Source organism: Ambystoma mexicanum, chromosome 6q (assembly GCF_040938575.1).
Source record: "Ambystoma mexicanum isolate Mex_15411 chromosome 6q, UKY_AmexF1_1, whole genome shotgun sequence".
Lineage (NCBI taxonomy): Eukaryota > Metazoa > Chordata > Amphibia > Caudata > Ambystomatidae > Ambystoma > Ambystoma mexicanum.
Window position 1 is genome coordinate 461,311,577 of NC_090937.1, and position 17,927 is coordinate 461,329,503.

The 17,927-nt window shown below is 42.4% G+C and overlaps 1 protein-coding gene across 4 annotated transcripts in view; it reads right to left on the reverse strand.

Annotated features, from left to right (window-relative positions):
- Positions 1-17,927, reverse strand: part of GSTCD (glutathione S-transferase C-terminal domain containing) — a 1,401,422-nt gene that overhangs the window by 169,948 nt on the left and 1,213,547 nt on the right. For all 4 annotated transcript variants that reach the window (XM_069630950.1, XM_069630949.1, XM_069630947.1 and 1 more), the window contains 2 exons: positions 6,924-7,057; positions 6,375-6,405 (listed from right to left, as the gene is read on the reverse strand). In XM_069630950.1, coding sequence (XP_069487051.1) covers positions 6,375-6,405; positions 6,924-7,057 — 165 coding nt within the window. The remainder of the gene's footprint in view (positions 1-6,374; positions 6,406-6,923; positions 7,058-17,927) is intronic.

Below are 17,927 nucleotides of genomic sequence, written 5' to 3' on the forward strand. Positions count from 1 at the left end.
CTTTTGCTTTCGATGCTTTTGTGTCGAAACTTTTGTATGTAGAAACTTTGACTGTCGAAACAGTCACTATAAACCAGTAAAAAATGTGGGCTGCTTTTGGCAGTCTAACTTCAGATGCGAATACCAAGTTTCAGAGCTAGTCAATTCTATCTTTTACTGTCTTCGTATGTTACGCTCTGGTCTTCCCTTCATTCCTGCTGCCGAACACCCAGCTATGGCCGGCACCTTGGTTGATTCTAAAATTGATTATTGCGTATGCCATTTTAGCAGGTATCCCACGCAATGAACTCTCCCACTTACAGATTGCTCAAAATGCGGCAGTTAGACGTTTGTTAATTAGCAAAGTCCTCCCCAATTTCTAACGTTCAGAGACTTCTTCATTGGCCGACAGTCATGCAGAGAATTGGGGATCCAATACTCTGCTTGGTTTTTTAATGCATTAATGGACTGGCACCATCACATCTATGTGACAAGATTCAACGCTACCATTTGACACGCTCTTTTGTAAACGCAGCAATGTTTGCTGGCTGTATCTGTAGCATGTATATTTTTTTTTGTTATTGTGCATTTGTGAGGCGCTTATACATCAAGTAAACAGGCAGACATTTTTGTGTTCTGGACCCCGGTCTTTGGATTTCTCTTAATGTCACTCTCAGAAGAATTCATTTATTTTGTTTTAAGTCATCACAATCTTTACTTAATTTTCTCTTTTATTGTTCATTAGATTTTAAAATCTGAGCCTAAATGGAATTTATTCTGCCATTTCCTTGTAGGGCAATATACATTTCTCAAATCAAATCAAATAAAGGTACTGCCTGGCCATAAAACGGCAACAGCTGGAAATGGTGTGATTAGCTGGGATTAGGATAGCAGAGGCTTGCAAATGACTATGTCATACTCATGGAGAAAGAGTTTAACAAGGTGCACACCTAGATCCAAGGAGGGTATATATAATGGATGATTTAAGGCAAATGTTAAGGTGCAGGGGAGGTAAGACAGCCCTAGCACCTGAGCTCAATACACAAAGTAAAAAAGGATACTAGACTATAGGATACTTGCATCCCCTGCACACCAATATACTGAAAGAAAAGTCAGTGGTCCTGCTAGTATAACCTGTTCAAGAAAGATTAATATAGGCTTTGTAATTAAAATTATTCAAAGAAGACTCAAGTATGAAAAAGTAAAACAAATGTAATCACAAACATAAATCTGTCTAATAATACAAAGGACATTTATGACAAAGCTCAGTGCATTTTGAGAAATATCCCTCCTTCAGGAGCAAAGTGACTCTTGATCCGTAAGCTATTAGAAATAAAATTACTTTTAGGAGGAGTAAACACTGTTGGTAAATTACAACTGGTCAAATAATCAATTATTCATTTTAACTACCTGACAGTAAAGCAAATATGCTGATAAGATTGGTCATCATACAAATAGTAAAGCAAAGGGTTATTCAGACAGATGATCTGCATAATTATAAGTGTTCTTTTGTAACACGCTTAATACCGGGCACCAGTTTCTAATCCCAGGTACCAGTTTCTAAGCGCGACCCTGGGATTCTAACCTAGTATAGCCATATGGAGCAGAATGGTAAGAATAGGTCCATATTTATAGCAGTGTCTTGACAAAACTGAATGCTTCAACTAATACTCCTATACTGGAGACATGGTAAAGATTACTTAAAATAACCAGTGTGGATAGCGGAAACAGAACAAACCTGTGATACCCGCTTTGCAATGCACTGATTCTGCCGTGCATGTGGTATCTTTTATGTAGGACAGACTATCAGGAGAGCTAAAGAACGCTGGAATGTACCCAAAAGCCATATTAGGACGAGCAATACTAAATCAGCAGTTGCTCATGACTTCTCTGAAAATAGGTACGTGTTTACGCAATTAAGATGTGTAATCCTTGAAGTTAAACACAATCTCCCTAAAGGGGGAGTATTTGAATAAGACTCTTTCCCAACTTAGTTGTACTGGATTCACACAATGAATGCACTTCAACCTAATGGGATGAACAAGGAGTTCTACCTAGGTCCATTCATATAGGGAACTCTGACGCTAATGGCTCAAAGCATGCATCTTACTGATGATTGGCAACTTCCTTATTCTTAAGCCAGTTAAACCATTATATATCTGTATACTGTTCCCTTTTTTCTCTTATCATTACTTGAAAATCATGCATCTCTTTATCATGCGCAAGACTGTTTTTAGGAGTGAATCAATAGCTTATGTTCACTCTCTTGCATTGCTGCTTGTTATTTCTGCATTACGAGAAACATTAGGCTTAAGCCCTATATTTTACCATATACTGTTCACGATATACACCCTTCATAATGTTTATTGAATCATGAATTTACTGATTGCTCTCTTTAACAATCTAATGCACACCCTATGCTGTATCGGAACTGTTGAATCGCTGTCACCGGTGCATTACGATGTGCTGACGCTACCATTACTGATCTCTGTTAACTACTCGTATACTTAGAGGTTTCATTTTATTCACGGGTGTCTTTACCTCTTAATTTTGAACATAGGTGGGTATTAAATTTCGTTTCGTTTAGTTTTTTTTTAGTACACTGTATTTTGAGATTTTTATCAAATGGCTGATTTCTACCATTTGGATACAAAACACAAAGGGGTTTGTTCCCAACAGGTATTACTTCTAGCCACCAAGGCAAATCTCTTCGTTGGAGCTAAAAGGCTTTACTATCATTAATTAAACCAACTTTGCAAGGGAAACATAATGAATAAATCTCCATGTTGTATAAATTAAAAAGCAACAAATAAATAATATCAAAAGATGAAGTTTTAATTTCCAATAATACAAAAATAGAAACACATATATAAAACTGACAACACATTACATCTGTCTGGAACCTACATAGCAGTTTAAGACTCACCTCTAAACATCTAGATAAACTCCATATTATAATGTGGTCTGTCCATTATGAATCAGGCTTTGCTCAGTGTGCAGAAAAGTTTGTTCATGATAAATGCTGAACACAAGCGAAGAGATGTTATTAGAAGAGCCTGTCTTTTGGCTTTTCTCAGCACAGAGTAACCCTTGGTTACTAAAACAAAGATAGAATTACTGAGAATGTCTTTTTGTTTCAGCAACTGCATGTGATTTTATGAACTTATAATGCTCAGGATGTACTTGCAAGAAAACTGCTGACAAATATATGTTTTACCAGAATATCTGTACATGACTGTATATGCCTGTGAGAAATGTATGTACGTAACCAGAAGCAATAATGTTTCTCTGAAATGCAATGACTTCAGTAACCAGATGTAAAATGTATAATCGACTGACAACGTCAGTGCGCCACTGTGTATAAAAGGGAGATCCCTCTGTTGTAGTTGAGCTCGCTTCACTACTTCCCTTTGGACGTGTTAAACAGGAGCCAACACGTGCAAAATAAAACTGTTTACTGTCTATCTCTGTGTCTCTGGTGATCTTATTTTGTATTCATAGGTTTATAATGTGTTGACAGTTTTATATATAACTGTTTCAATTTGTGTATTATATGTTTTATTGCAAATTAAAACTTCATATTTTGATTGTCCGTTATTTTTTAATGTATACAACATGGAGATGTATTCATTATGTTTCCCTTGCAAATTTGATTTAATTGATGAGTGTGAAGCCTTTTAGCTCCAATGAAGAGATTCTCCTTTGTTGCTAAAAGTAATTCCTGTTGGGAACAAACCCCTTTGCGTTTTGTATTTAAGTGTTCTCCATTTCCCTTCAGAGATGACGATAACCCTCATATGAATATGATTTCTATCATTTAGCATATGCTGTGTATTATGGCTATACTACATATACTGTGTAAATGAAGTATTTACTCTTTTGTATATTTTCTGGACCGGCAGATGTTGACACAGGTTGCGCCCAATCTTTACTGTAAAAATGAAGTTTGTTTGTTTAATTTATATAGCGGACCTGACTCCGAGGTATCCGGGCGCTTTTAGTAATCGGTTACATATACTGGGCAAACAGTTAGGCAGAAGATATAGTACATACATAATTACAAAAAGAAAAGAGCCAGAATACAGACAGATAACAGGTATAGTACGAGCATCGAATGAAGCTAAATACAGTAGACAGCAATTGTAGTAGGAGCTGCGTGGTGTGATGGAGGTAGTGGGGGTGCATGGTGGGCAGATAGAGAGTAGTGAAGAAGTTACAATAAGAGGAGAGGTGAGTGTGTTCCAGTATAGCGGGTGGCTAGCGGTTGGAGTAGTTCCAGGTCATATTGGGAACTAGGCAGCCGTTAGTTCGTTTTTGCTGAGTATCCAGGAGATACCGCTTCTCCCGAAATTGTCAAATACTTGTATGGCCTTGATGTCGGATGGGAGGGAGTTCCATAGTTGGGAGGCCAGTACCGGAAAACTAGATCAGCCAGATCTTTATTCATTTTATTTATCTTAAGTTACATTCCCACACGTTGAGACCTCAGACCCTTTTTATTTTGTTTGTACTACCGACCCTATCACTCTACCTTAGCGATGACTACGTTCTCTAAACATTTCTATTCATTCTATACAGAGTAGCCATGTTGGTTTCACACGTTGTGCTGTAATCCGGCGTCTATATAAATGTCAGTGCTGCCCTTACTGACTGTCAGGAGGCTTGTTTGTACTTACCCTCACTTAGCAGATTTTCTGGATTTTTATTTACCATGTAGGACTATTCGCTCATTGGCTCCCTTAATCGTTCTGCGGGTATGCGGCGGTGCCGTGACATCCCATTGGATGATTTTGCATACTGATCTGCGCAGGCGATTGTATTTTCGTATACACCTTTTTCCCACATTTGGTTTTATTTATTCTCTGTTTTCACTATCCACACTGCTTATTTGGAGTAATCTTTACCATGTGCCCAATATAGGTGTATTATTGCAAGGACTCGGTTTTGTCAAGACTCTGCTGTGAATATCCACCTCTTCTTACTGTTCTGCAGTTTATGGCTTCACTAGGCTGGATACATCTACTTGCCCTCTCAGTAGCTTTCATATGTAGTGACGGCTATACACTCACGCATTCCTTATATTGATGTACAGGCCATCTGGCTGAATAACGCTTTGTTTACAATGTGTACGATGGCCACTCTTATCAGCAGATTTGCTTTACCCTCGGGTAATTAAATGTAATAATTAATTTCTTGACCAGTTGTACTTTACCAAACGTGTGAACCCCTCTAAAAGGTAATTTTATTTCTAATATCTTACAGATCAAGATTCGCTTTGCTCCTGAAGAAGGGGTGGTTCCCAAAACACGCTCAGCTTTGTCTTATAAGTGCCCTTTGTATTATTGGACAGATGTATGCTTGTGATTAAATTTGGTTTCCATGTTCATACTTAAGTCTTCTTTGAATAATTTTCTTTGCATAGACTATATACTATTCTTTCTTGAAGTGGTTATACTATCAGAACTGACTGCTTTTTCAGTATATTGGTGTGTTGGGGACGCGGTTATCCTATAGACTAGGATTATGTCATAACTATGCACAAGCAAAAACAGTGGACTTGTCAATGCTTGTTTTTAACGTGACTTCAGTGCAAGCAATGCTAAAGGCACACTTGGTTAAGACATTTTATCACACCAGTAACACGTTTACAGGTGCAATTAAGCCATTAACCCTCAGCTGTCTGCTTAGAAATAACACTGGCAAGCCAAACGTTACTGTTTGAAAGAGCTAGCTCAAATGGATGCGTCTTGGGTGAGAATGGGCAGGTAATGGGTGGGAACGGCCAGAGGAGTGAGCATGGCCATGGGTAGTCAATGGGTGGGGAAATAGCCAAACAACCCCTAAAAGCTGTGTGTTCCTCCTCACATGTCATGGCCTTCTAGCTGTAGTCCAAGGCAATAGTTTAGGATAACGCACCACTTAATAGCCAAAACAAAATAAATACGCGCACAAAAGAGGCACACCAAACCTACCGACACTCCTGTAGGCCAGTCCAGCTATGGGGGTCTCCACACGCTTGCAGGTCCTAGTGTTATCTAAAAGCAGCCGAATACACCAGTCGGTTCCCCACCCAGAGTGCAAACAGCACCTTTCAGAATGAGGCTACGTTTTTAATGGCACTTGCTTTTTTTTGCAAAGTGTGCAATTTGAAGAAACCCAAAAAATAAAAACGAAACATGATGTCTTACTCTTCTTGTCACTGTAAATGGGATCCCAGGCATTCTTTAAAGAAAACACAGAAAGGAGTGCCAGGTGATGACAATCACCAAAACACCCCACTTCACATGGCGCCCAGCCCTCTAACTAGTAGCATGACACACGATTTCAGCAGAGGAGCAAAGCAAATGAAGGCAAAATGTATACAAACCGCAGGCGCACACACGGGACATACATACCCTGTAGGATAACACCTCCCTGAACCGATGGCTGAAAGAGAAAAGGACGTACATTCAGAGAGCAACAGAAACACGGCCGCGAAGCGCAGCCGCCGTACTAGGGACAGCGCGGGAATGCGAGGGGCAATGCGCCTTTCTGCGTGGCGGGTTTATTCCGACCACAACAGCCAGGAAGATGTGGGGCGGCCTATCAAGCATAAACTGCTGTTTATTTTAGCCTGTAGCGATAATCCAGAGCAGCAGCCCACGATTAAAGATTGCTAATAAATGTGTTCGGCTCCGGTTCATCAGCAGCTCAGCATTTCTGCCTGGGTTTATTTGGAGCAGGAAAGGCCCTTTCTTTACTTTTGGTGTGAAAAGGCCCAGCTTGTTGTTTCAAGGCTTGCAAAGCTGCGCGCGATGCGCCCCCTATATCCCTTCCCACGCTATTGGATTTCTCTTGCTGAGGTGGTGGGAGAAATGAAAAGGAGCAACACATTCACTGTGAGCTCCAGATACCTACTCTCTTTGTACACATTCAGGAATGGGGAGCTGTGGTCTGGGCCTTACCTCCGTGGGAAGGTAGACTTCACGGTGTTCTGGATGAAACCATAGCAGCATGGGCAGACGACGAAGGCTGCGCGGGCTCTGACGCAGCGGCCGATCACCATATCCGTGGCTACGCCGCAAGCGTGCAAGGCCACCTACAGGAAAGACAACAAAACAACAAACATTCAATATATTATGTTACCATTAAAACCTGCAAACGAAGTCCAGGGTAATCGAAGCTTGCGTACACAGGGCAGTTTCTAGCCATCTTGGTGCCTAGGGTTAAACACTAAAATGTGCCCTCTGACTGGCACATGTCACTCCCAACCCAAACTACACCTTTGCGTCACATGACAAAACCAACCACAATATCAATAAATCAATGCTAAACAAATTAAGCTCGTTTCACTACATTATTCAAGTACTTTACAGAAGAAATCTAATGTTAAAACACAGCTGTTGCTGCCCAAGTAAATGGTTCTTCTGTCACCTGCTCTTAGGGAAGGCCTTGCTTGAATGACGTTTCAAACTACCCATGCTGACACACAGCGGCATGACTTGCCCGTCGGGGTCTGAGGGCCCACTGCCCCCTTGTTGCAGGTATTCTGCTCGTACCACCTCACTTGTATTTGGCAAGGGGTAAAATACTAGTCTAACCATATTAATTATTTTCTGATAGAATGTTCTCATTCCAAGGGGGACAGTCTGGTAAACTCTACTGTACTCTCTCAAAATACCCCTACAAGAGAGGGAAAGGGGGCCAAGAAACCACACAGGTGGCAACAGTGCGCGGTATAACAACCTTTAACACAACATAAATAGCACCAGTGTGTTCCTGTCTGCTTTGCATTAAACCACAGAGCATTTCTGGATTATAACAATGATCAGACATCTCTATATTTCATAAACAAGTCTTTTATAAAAGGGTTGTATGTGTGAATCCGTGAATGCATACCAGACACATGGCTTGGTGCTCACATCACACTGTTCATAACCCTCACCCTAACCCTAACATTACAATGTTTGTAACCATGAACCATACATTCTCATTCGGAAATCTTACGTTTTTGGATTGGAGGATAAAATGGCTGCAACATCAGCCCCTCAAATGGGGTACAAGGGCTCTTTTGCTTCTTGTTTCTGGAGAATTTCAGATGAGGAGGGGCTGGGTCTTCGTCTGAGCATGCCCAGGCCCCAATACAGAAACATCTTTAGGGACTTATATCTTTAGAAAGGAACGGATACCCTACAGGAGACAACCAATAACGAGGGAAAAATGTTCAGAAAGGATCGTACTTCTTACAAACGTTAGCATGACCAGTAATAGGCTAAACAAAAACGGCATCTGATGCATGGTATAGGGTGCACAGTTCCTCAACCATGGCCTCCTCACCATTACGCAGGCCTCGCTGCTTATTTCTGCAAAAACAAGCAGGCCCATGACTTATCTGACAGAGCTGGCATTAGTATCTCTTATTAGTGCTGGCGTGCAGCTAGTGAAAATCATGGTGTGGTGGTGTAGAAAGGATATTTAGCCCAGTGGATGTACAATTTGAGGCAACTTCTTTGATTGCTTTAAGTGTTTAAGTGTGGGGACAGTATCTCACACTTGTTAGAGCTACACACCCAATTGCAGTGTGCTAGTGTATGGACATGGGACACAGCAGACAAAAAGCATCATATGTGCTTTTTCCATAGAGGAGCAGCACATAAACGCCTTAATAGATCATTGCTGCGCATGTATCACTGCATTGATTTGCCATGGACTACTGTCTGCACGGTGACACAATGAACCCAGCTTTCCTAATTAAGGTGCCAAGTCACATTGAGGAGTCACCTGGCAGTGGTTGGCGTGTTAAGAAAATGAAACATTCTTTGATGCTGAGGGAATGCATTTAGTCCATGTCCCAAAGCAGCCACTAGACCTCTTAGGCAAGAAAATGACAGTTAACTTTCTCGGGCATGCACCACATGTAACTAAAAAGTAATATACAAAAAAAACATTTTGGTGTGTCAAATAAAAAGACATGTCCCACTCCCTGAAGACTCCCCCCCAGGTGATCCTCCAGCACTGGTCCACCCCCAGGAACTGGATCCAAAAGTGATGGCCGTGTCCTGGCCACCTGGATGACAGATCCCTGGGGACTAGCGGGTGAGACACCTTCAGGTTTCTCACATACGATTTCAGTTTGTAATGCTCTTAAATAGCTTGAATAATCTTCAGTTTGTTTATTTACTCTTTTGTTAGTTGAGCAATATTCCTCTTCACAAATACAGGCCATGTTAAAAAACTTTGCTTTTCCACAATTTCTCTTTGACGTTCTTCCAGGTTTTCGTGTAGCAAACTGTAATACACTGGGGGAACGTCATTTCGGGTATTCAATACATTGAGGCCTCAAACTACAGGACAATGGAGGAGTCCTCCTGTAGTTACTAATTACATTCATCTTTCATAATGTGCTTAATACCGAAGACCAGTCTCTAAGCATAGCACCAGGATTCAAACCTGTGTTGCTCTGCCTTGTCTTGCTTCCAAGTCAAACATGTTGCCCCTGAGCTATCCTCCTGGCCCTAGAGGGCAGCAAGAGGCAGTGAAGGATCCCTCAACTGGAGAAGGTCTGACCTAGGCTGGAAGACTTTCTCTAACCTAGGTAGGGCCCCAGGAGGCATGAGAGAAGATGCTGGCAGTTCATGGGCTGCCTGCAGTTGGCCACGAAAAGTTCACTACAGACAGAGGCAGCTCCTGGAAACAGAGTATTGGGGCAAGTATACCTGGAGGTGGAGAAGGGGGCTGAAGTGATCTATAGAACAAAGGATCACTGCATTTCATTCACTAGACAGTCCAGAAACAGAGCTTGGGAGTGGTGAGATGAACAGCCATCTTGGGGTCATCATTGCTAACGGTGCCGGTGCATCAGTGAAAACCATGCCTGCAGGGACCGGTGCTCTCTTCAGGGAGCACCGGCCCCTGCAGGCATTCTCGTAGTCTGGCGGTCTGGAAAAGGGTGCTGGTACGTTGCTACCGAAACCCTTATTTCCAGACCGCCAGACTTGTAATGAGGCCCATTGAACCTAGTTAGATAATTATTAATAGTTTCCAGGAATTCTTTTTATTTATTTATTTTTTATTTTTTTATTTGCATTTGTAAAGCACGCAGAACTGCCCTGAGGCATCGTGGCGCTGTTACAGCAGGCTTAAGCTTAGACATAGGTATAGAGTAAGTCGGTTGCAATAGTACATTGATAGGTGGCACAAGACCGAGAGGGTCAAAGAGTTATACTTTCCACGCACATCATCATTGTCAGTTTCCACTATGTCAAATTGTCACACCATGGGGCAATCACAGAATGCCCACTTAGGACATCATTTCTAGATTACATTATGCCCACTTTGCACATGCTTTCCAGTTTCTGCTAGAACCCACATTATGGCTGGTTTACATTACATCACAATAATTAACCAATAATTACACAGCCTTCCAGTGCTGGAAAGCAGGAAGGCCAATGATCGCCATGATGCCCTGGGGCCTCAGCAGGAAGCCAGGATGAAACCAGCAGTGGACACAGCAGTCAGGCTAATGGGGTGGGCTGGACTGCAAGCCCTAGTTGACAAGCAGACAGGCCTGTATGAGGCCTCTGGCAGCACTGCTCTCCGAGAACTTCTTTACTATGACTAGTTTCAGACCTGATTCAATGACTATTTTTGCACCAGAGCTAGCACTGAAACTAATGCCAGCGCCAATTAGCCCGAACACTTGTGCAAATCCTTCCACTGCACCCCTGCTTAGTCCAGTGTAGATCTGACCGTTTTTCTGGCTCTACCATCCGTAAAAGGAGTCCCAGATGCAAACATCTGACAACCCTGGTATGTTCCCATATTGCACATGACATAGTATGGCCTGATAGATCAGGTCATGATATATGACGTCATGCCATGTCATAATCAATCATGCAGCTACCAAACTCAAACTACTCGAATTATATGTATTTATTTAGTTTATTTATTTATTTTATTTGACCACCGCAAAATGACATGCAAATATTTAGAGGTCACTGGATTTTTGCAGGTGTGACCCATGAATATTCTCGGGCTACATGGTGCTGCCCTGTTCATGAAACGTCACGTTACCTAATGGCATGCCATCATATGCCATATCACACTTGGTTATGTCAATGTGTGTGTCATGATTCCATGTTAAATATCAAGGCAAATTATAACAATGTTCTGTTGTGATATGGCATGGCATGAGATGATGCTCTGTTGTGATAAATCATGTCATGACACGATATTCCCAGTGAACTCGGGCGTGAAATGTCCAGCAAGCTCCTCCGGCCAATCACAGTAAGCTCAACATTTGACAAACAGTGTGATGAGGCTTGGAAGCCATCGCACCAAGAGAAGGCTTTCCAATTTCCCAGGACACAATAAGTACCTACGATATCATAAGGTGACAACAGCATTGCTGTTACGGCCTAATAACAGGGTAATATCAAAAATGCATTAAAAAGGATCCTTCATGCTTTTTGATCAAATAAAAACATTCAAGATGTTCAGAATGACTCAACTAACATATCAACTGGCTGGCAACACCTTGAAAAACCGATCCAATTAGTGCCCCCCAGCCCTCGAAAACAAAAATCAAATAAATGAAAATGATGACTATCAATGATCAATCAAAAAGGAACACAACAGCGGAAAGAACTAGGAAAACACGGACCCGGCGCCTCCACCAGGACAACCAACAGTGCGGAAAGGCCAGCAAGCCTCCAGAAATAACCACCGCCCACATAGACGAGCATGGGGAGCCTGGAGACAGCTGTGATGTCACGCCCCAGCTCTATGAAGCTCTCTATCTATATGCAACTGGCTCCTGGAATGCGGCACTGGTGCAAGGGATCACACATCCCTTGCACCAGTGCCGTTCTCTACTACGACCCCCAGCCTCTCTGTACCTTCTCTGCCCTGTTCCCCCACCCCCTCCCCGACGCCCGGCACCCATTTTGGTGCGCTGAAGCTGTGTTAAAACACCCATAAAGAAATATCAACTCACACACCAATTACTGAACACTATGCCTGTAAATGGATACATGGAAACCGAATCAATTCCAAGCATACTGCAGTCCAATAACAATAATTCCAATGTGTGTGCGTGTGTATTTAAAATAAAAAATAAAAATCACACACACTCACTTGAAATGGCTACCCTAAATAAAATCAGAAATGTACAGCTGTTAATCCACAGTGCGCCCTTGTTTGAGGAAGACGTGTTTTGGAAAACTGAGAAAAGGCTACGGGGAGAAAAATAAATAAAAAGGATGACACCTATTTTAAAACTGTCAAAATTAAAATGGCGCCGTAATTCCCAATGTGATAGGCGGATCTTGAATAGTGCCCTTCTCATTTTAGAGGCCCTCATTGACATTTCTCCTCGACACCTCTTGAGAACCACCTGGCTCACCAGTGGAACACAATGATGTCCTTTGTCTATGGCAGCCACAGGGGTCTTCTCTGTGCCTGCAGCGGACTATCCGCGAAGGGAAGAAGCGACTCTGGGGAAAATGGCGCTAACCTCACTGGCCTCTTCCTGTTGATGTTTTGCCTCCTCAGTCCATTCTTTGGCAGCTGATGCAATCAATGCTCCGGGCTCTTTTTAAACATACGATACTCAATGTGCTGTAATCACATGGGCTAATCCCCCTTTTTGTTGATTTACTCCCAGGTGTATGTTTAACCAGTGTGTGTCCTGCATTTGCAGCCTCGTTTTAATGTGTCAAGCAACTCCTGCATAGTCGGTGGAAGGTCAGACTCACGCTCTAGGGGAGACTGGAAGGAGAATCGTGAGAATCACTTATGGTGGTACTTGGAGACACATGACAGACTACTCAATCACTGCACCACACAAGTCAGCGTGAGACACAAGATACAAGGATGCAGGATAACCCACAATCTAATGACTTAATGGAAATCCCACAGAAACATGTTGACGTTTTCTTGTCAATAATTCCAGATCTGCCTTAAAAAAAATATCTAATCAGTGGTAAGGGGATTGGAACGGATTATTCAGGTATTGGGTAAACAACTATCTTCACATTAGACGTGGGGAGCCATAGAAACATAGGTAGAGCCGAGCTAAACGGTAGGACTTGGCGCAAGAGCCAAACGCAAGCCGAAGCAGCCTAAAAGACACGCCTGGCCTCCTGCCCCCTAATACACAAGAGCCACCCACAGCGTTCTGCCTCCTCACCCCCACAACAAAAAACCACTACTTGCCATTCTATTTCCACACAACCCAAGACCTATAGCGTGGTGTCCTGCCTCTCACACACACAACGCAAGAGCTGTATGTGGCAAAGGAAACTGTAGATAGGGGTTTAAAACGTGGACCTTCCAAAACTTCCAAAACCCGAGGGAGAGCTCAGGAACGGCAAGGGGAAAGGGAAGGAAGACGGGACAAAAAAAAAAAAAAACAACCTAAGAAGCCTATAAGCAAAGACCTCTATAGCAAATATTCTATATGCTGCAAGGGCCACAAAACACCAACACCTTCTAGCTGGGCTCTCAAAGTTGACAGAGGTAACCCAAGCAGGAGACTGAGGGAGATCATAAACTGTCGCGAACTGAACGGCACAGATTCAAACCTTTGGCTGAAATGCAAAAGAAGACCGGTGTCTAGAACAGGATTGTAAAATTGACAGAGCATCCCGGAAGTAGAGCATTGTGATGATTCTCAAACGTGTCTATCCAAAAGTAAACCATTGTGATGAAGTCCCATGGGCACCCTTCCTTTTGGCTTGGAGGGATAGTGTGGACCAGGGATGCCTCCCGGGGGAGCTGCCACCAGAAGGAGGTAAATTGGGGGATTCCCCCCAGTCCCTGCAATTCCTTATTCTCCGTTCCGATCAAAAAATATATGTTCTCTTACCAGAACATTTGTTATTGAGTGTGGCATGCCAGCCAGGTGACATTTGATAATTTCACTGAGCACCATACACCCGGGAGACAATACCCCAGAAGAATTCCAAAATGGTATTTTGATTCTCTTCACGCTGTCATGGTTTAATAACACAGCACACTCCAGCCAGGGACTCCTTCACCTGACAATGAATGTGGCGCACAATAAAAATGCTTTTTATCTTTAACAAACCACAGGTTCTTTATTTGAGTGGGCCCCCAATCCGTCTCGCACCCACCTTTTACAAACACCCAGTGTCACAATGGACTAGGAACCAGGCCGGTGTGTATCAAGCCGATATTTATTAATGTATTATTTAATGGAAAAAGGAAAAATATTAAAAATACAATTTTACAACAGCCACCAAATGGTGGCAACACAAATGCAATGCTGCCTACAAAACAATTGGTTCAAATCCCAACACAAATCACATGGATCTTTAATGACAAAACAGGAAAAACGGTTTTAAAGCATATGATGGCATCCAAAGTTAAGCACTTGGATGGAAGGCAGTGGCAAGGAGTAAGGATAAAGAGAAAAATCGGATTTAGAATACAACCCACCACCCCAAGATGGGAAGTCAGAAAAGAAAATCAAAAGGCGATTTTTTAGCAAAACGCCAGAATCTGATTTGCTCGATTACTCGCATAGCATCTCACAACCGCAGTGGGACAGTTAGAAAGGAAATTTGTGATGCTACACTTGAGGAGATAAGGAAACCAAAAGACTACTACGCAGCACACCAGAGCAAGGTGAAAACAAGGTAGGAAAATCTATTTTGGGGAAGAAAGTAAATGCAAAAGAAAAACACACACGGCAAACATGGAAAGGTAGCTAAGAAAAGAGAAGAGATGTCAAAATCGGAAATCGGTTTTAAGGACAAGGATAGAGGCACATAACAGATAGGATTCTAACAGAAAGGGATTGCTCTCAATGGGACTACGGTTTGGGTTTTCAATGGTACAGATGCACATTAAGAGTTCATGGGGTAATGCACACAAGACACTGGCAAATTCTGCTTTAGTGACAAGGAGGTTACTTCTGAGAGACTAGATTTTAAAGACTAATTAGTAAAAACACTTCTCAAAAATGTTGGTTTCGAATGGCAACAATATTGAACGAGAACTTTCGATGGGAAATTAATTGATTTATTTGAAAATGATACTAAGGACTTATACAGACAACTGAAAGATTTCTCAAAAGAATACGCTAACACAGATTCTTCTATGAAAAGGTGAATGAATTATACTTGCAATTTGGACGTTTTAATGGGATTTTCAATAGGATTTTCTATGGGATTGATTTTACAAAAGAGGGTATGCAATTTGGGACTGGGGTTATTTGCTACTTACAAACTAAGCCTTGACTTGGGAGTCTGGACAGCAACAGGATCTCAAGTCTCTCTGGACAGCTAGGGCAAGGGATCCAGTCACTGTGCTCTCCTGGGTGGGACTCTGGACAGCTAGGCAAGGGTCTGGTCTCTGCACTCTCTTGGATGGGATCAGCTGCCTCTGTCCTCTTTCTCCTGGCTCCCTGGATCATTGTGTGTCTGATCCTGTGTCTATTACAGTCCCCCGTTATATAGCCCAAAATGACATTTATTTTGCAATCTGGGGGAAGTGTTCTAGAATTGCGCCTACCCTGGGACAGGACAGCCAACCATTCCTTTCCCCGCCCCTTGGCGTCATTGGTCCAAGGAGAGGGATCACCATCTGTCTCTGACATTTATGAAAGTTCTTTGTTCTCTTGGCCAACTTTTTAGAAAAAATGTGTTATGTATCATAACTTCCAATTTATACTGGACACCGTCATAAGAAGTAGATCGGTAGTTTCAGGGGGTCATGGGGAATTAGACAAGTTGATCGTCGACTCTGTGCGAGGTAGCATGGCCCATTGGCACCTTTTGGTCATTTTCACAAAATATGTGATAGTTATCACTCTGCAAATAAGTACATTCGTAATGTGCATCTCCATTTTTCCACCAACTGTCAAATTTGTCCCATTTTGAAATCAGCCAGAACCCAAATCTTGACCGGCCATTTTAGTTCACAAATTCTTAGAAAGATACACTTGGTCTCTGAAAATCCGCCTGGAAATCACATGGAAAAATATCATACAATGACATTATTTCTTGTTCTGAGTGCTGGGGAAAAATGCCTAAAATGAATAACTCCTTTAAAATCAATTTGTAGGATCTAGTGCTTCAACTTCAACCCCCACAGCCAAACTGTGTCCCCCTGGCTCAGCTTGCAACAAAGGACTTTTATTGCCCCTTTGAAGTTTGTCAGTTTGTCCTTCAGAAGGGTTGCTGGAGGAACTCACACTTCTTGGTCAAGCACTAGCCCCACTGGCTTTCTGTGTCTTCTCTGCTAGTACTGCCTTCCAGTCTAGCAGAACAGGTCATTATCACGCCCTCAGCCACCTCATGTGTCATTGCGGAACAGTTCACTTTTAAGTGCGACTTCCAGGGGGAGGCCAGCATTTAATTGAGAAGAGTCCTGCCTGAGCCAAACTGGTTTTACTGGTATTCCCGAGCCTCTGCCAAGTTGATTGAAGTCTTGTGGGGGAACAACATAATATACATGGCTTTGTCAGCCCCCCACCCACACTGACATTTCTGTGCCAGCAAAATCCATCATTTCACATTGGCTTTTAAACGTCATGTTTTTCTTTATATTCTTTCACACGTGTGCATACGTATTTCTCATTTAATGTTTGAAATGCAGTTCTGCAGGTCATGGGATTTTCTGCTAGTTTTACCTTTTGGGTGGGTTTGCAATTACTGTTGTTCATGGACCTGGAGGGCTAGACCCTCTTCGCAAGGTTATTTTGATTTGACACCGAAGGAAAAAACAAACTAAGCCGTTTTTTCCTTTGATTTGCAGTGTTTTAGAATGCTGCCATCCACATGAAAGGGAAAACAAAGCTGTGTCGCGTTGCAATGTGAACTCCTTGCCCCGTATGTGAATGAACAGTCAGACAAAGCTGTTTTCTGATGTATTGCCTCACTTTTTGGCATCCAGATGAAATAAAGTAAACGCAGGGCTGTTTTTCAATGCAGTGCATAACTTTGTGGTGTTTCAGATGAAAGAAGCAAACGCAGGGCCGTCTTAAATGCAGTGCACAATTTTGATCTTCAGATGACAGAACAGCAAAGGTAGAGTCGTATTGAATGCAGTGCACAACTTTATGGTTCAGATGAAAGGAACAACAAAGTGTAGAGCCGTTTTGAATGCAGTACACAACTTTGGAATTCAGCTGACAACAGTAAATGTAGAGCCGTTTTTCACTGCAGCACATTTTATTTATTTATTTAAATTTATATAGCGCGCAAGTAACCCATGGGCATTGAGGCGCTGTTACTTGCAAGAGCTTAGTTACAGGCAAAGAAGCATTCATCAGTACATTATGTATTCAACAGGCATAGAGCTGCTGTTTTGGTTGGTACAGTTGGTCATTACAAACAGTTTATGCACTGGAACATAGGAGATGTATTCAGCTGGTGCGAGGAATCTTATGTGAATAAGATGGTTTTTATGGATTTGCGGAAGGTGCAAAGGGAGGCCTCACCTCGGATTATAGGATAATATACATAACTTGGTTCAGATGAAAGGAACAGTTGTAGGGCCATTTTCCGGGATGCAGTGTTCACATGGTTGCCACACATATGCCAGAGAACAAAGCACAGCCGTTTTTGGTGAAAGGTTCAAATGCTTGCTACACATGTGCCATGGAAGCAGAGCACAGGCGTTTTTCGTGGCAATGTTGAAATGCAGTTTTGAGGTGAAGATGATTTCTGTTAGGGCCTGTAAATGCACCCGACAACGCCAGGGGCCTCGGGATAACGTGCAACAGGTGTTCCACTTCAAGTGAATTTGCATCTTCTACCATGCGCGGCGCGCCTTGGACATTGAAGACCGCTAACTAGCAAACCCCCAAGGCATGCCTGACACTTTAAAATCCAGGTAATTTGCTAAAATCCAGGTAATTTGCAAGATTAAACATTAGGCACATGAAGATAAGTAAACTTTTCAAGCAAAGCATGCAGGATTTATGCAAAGTCCCTGTGCAT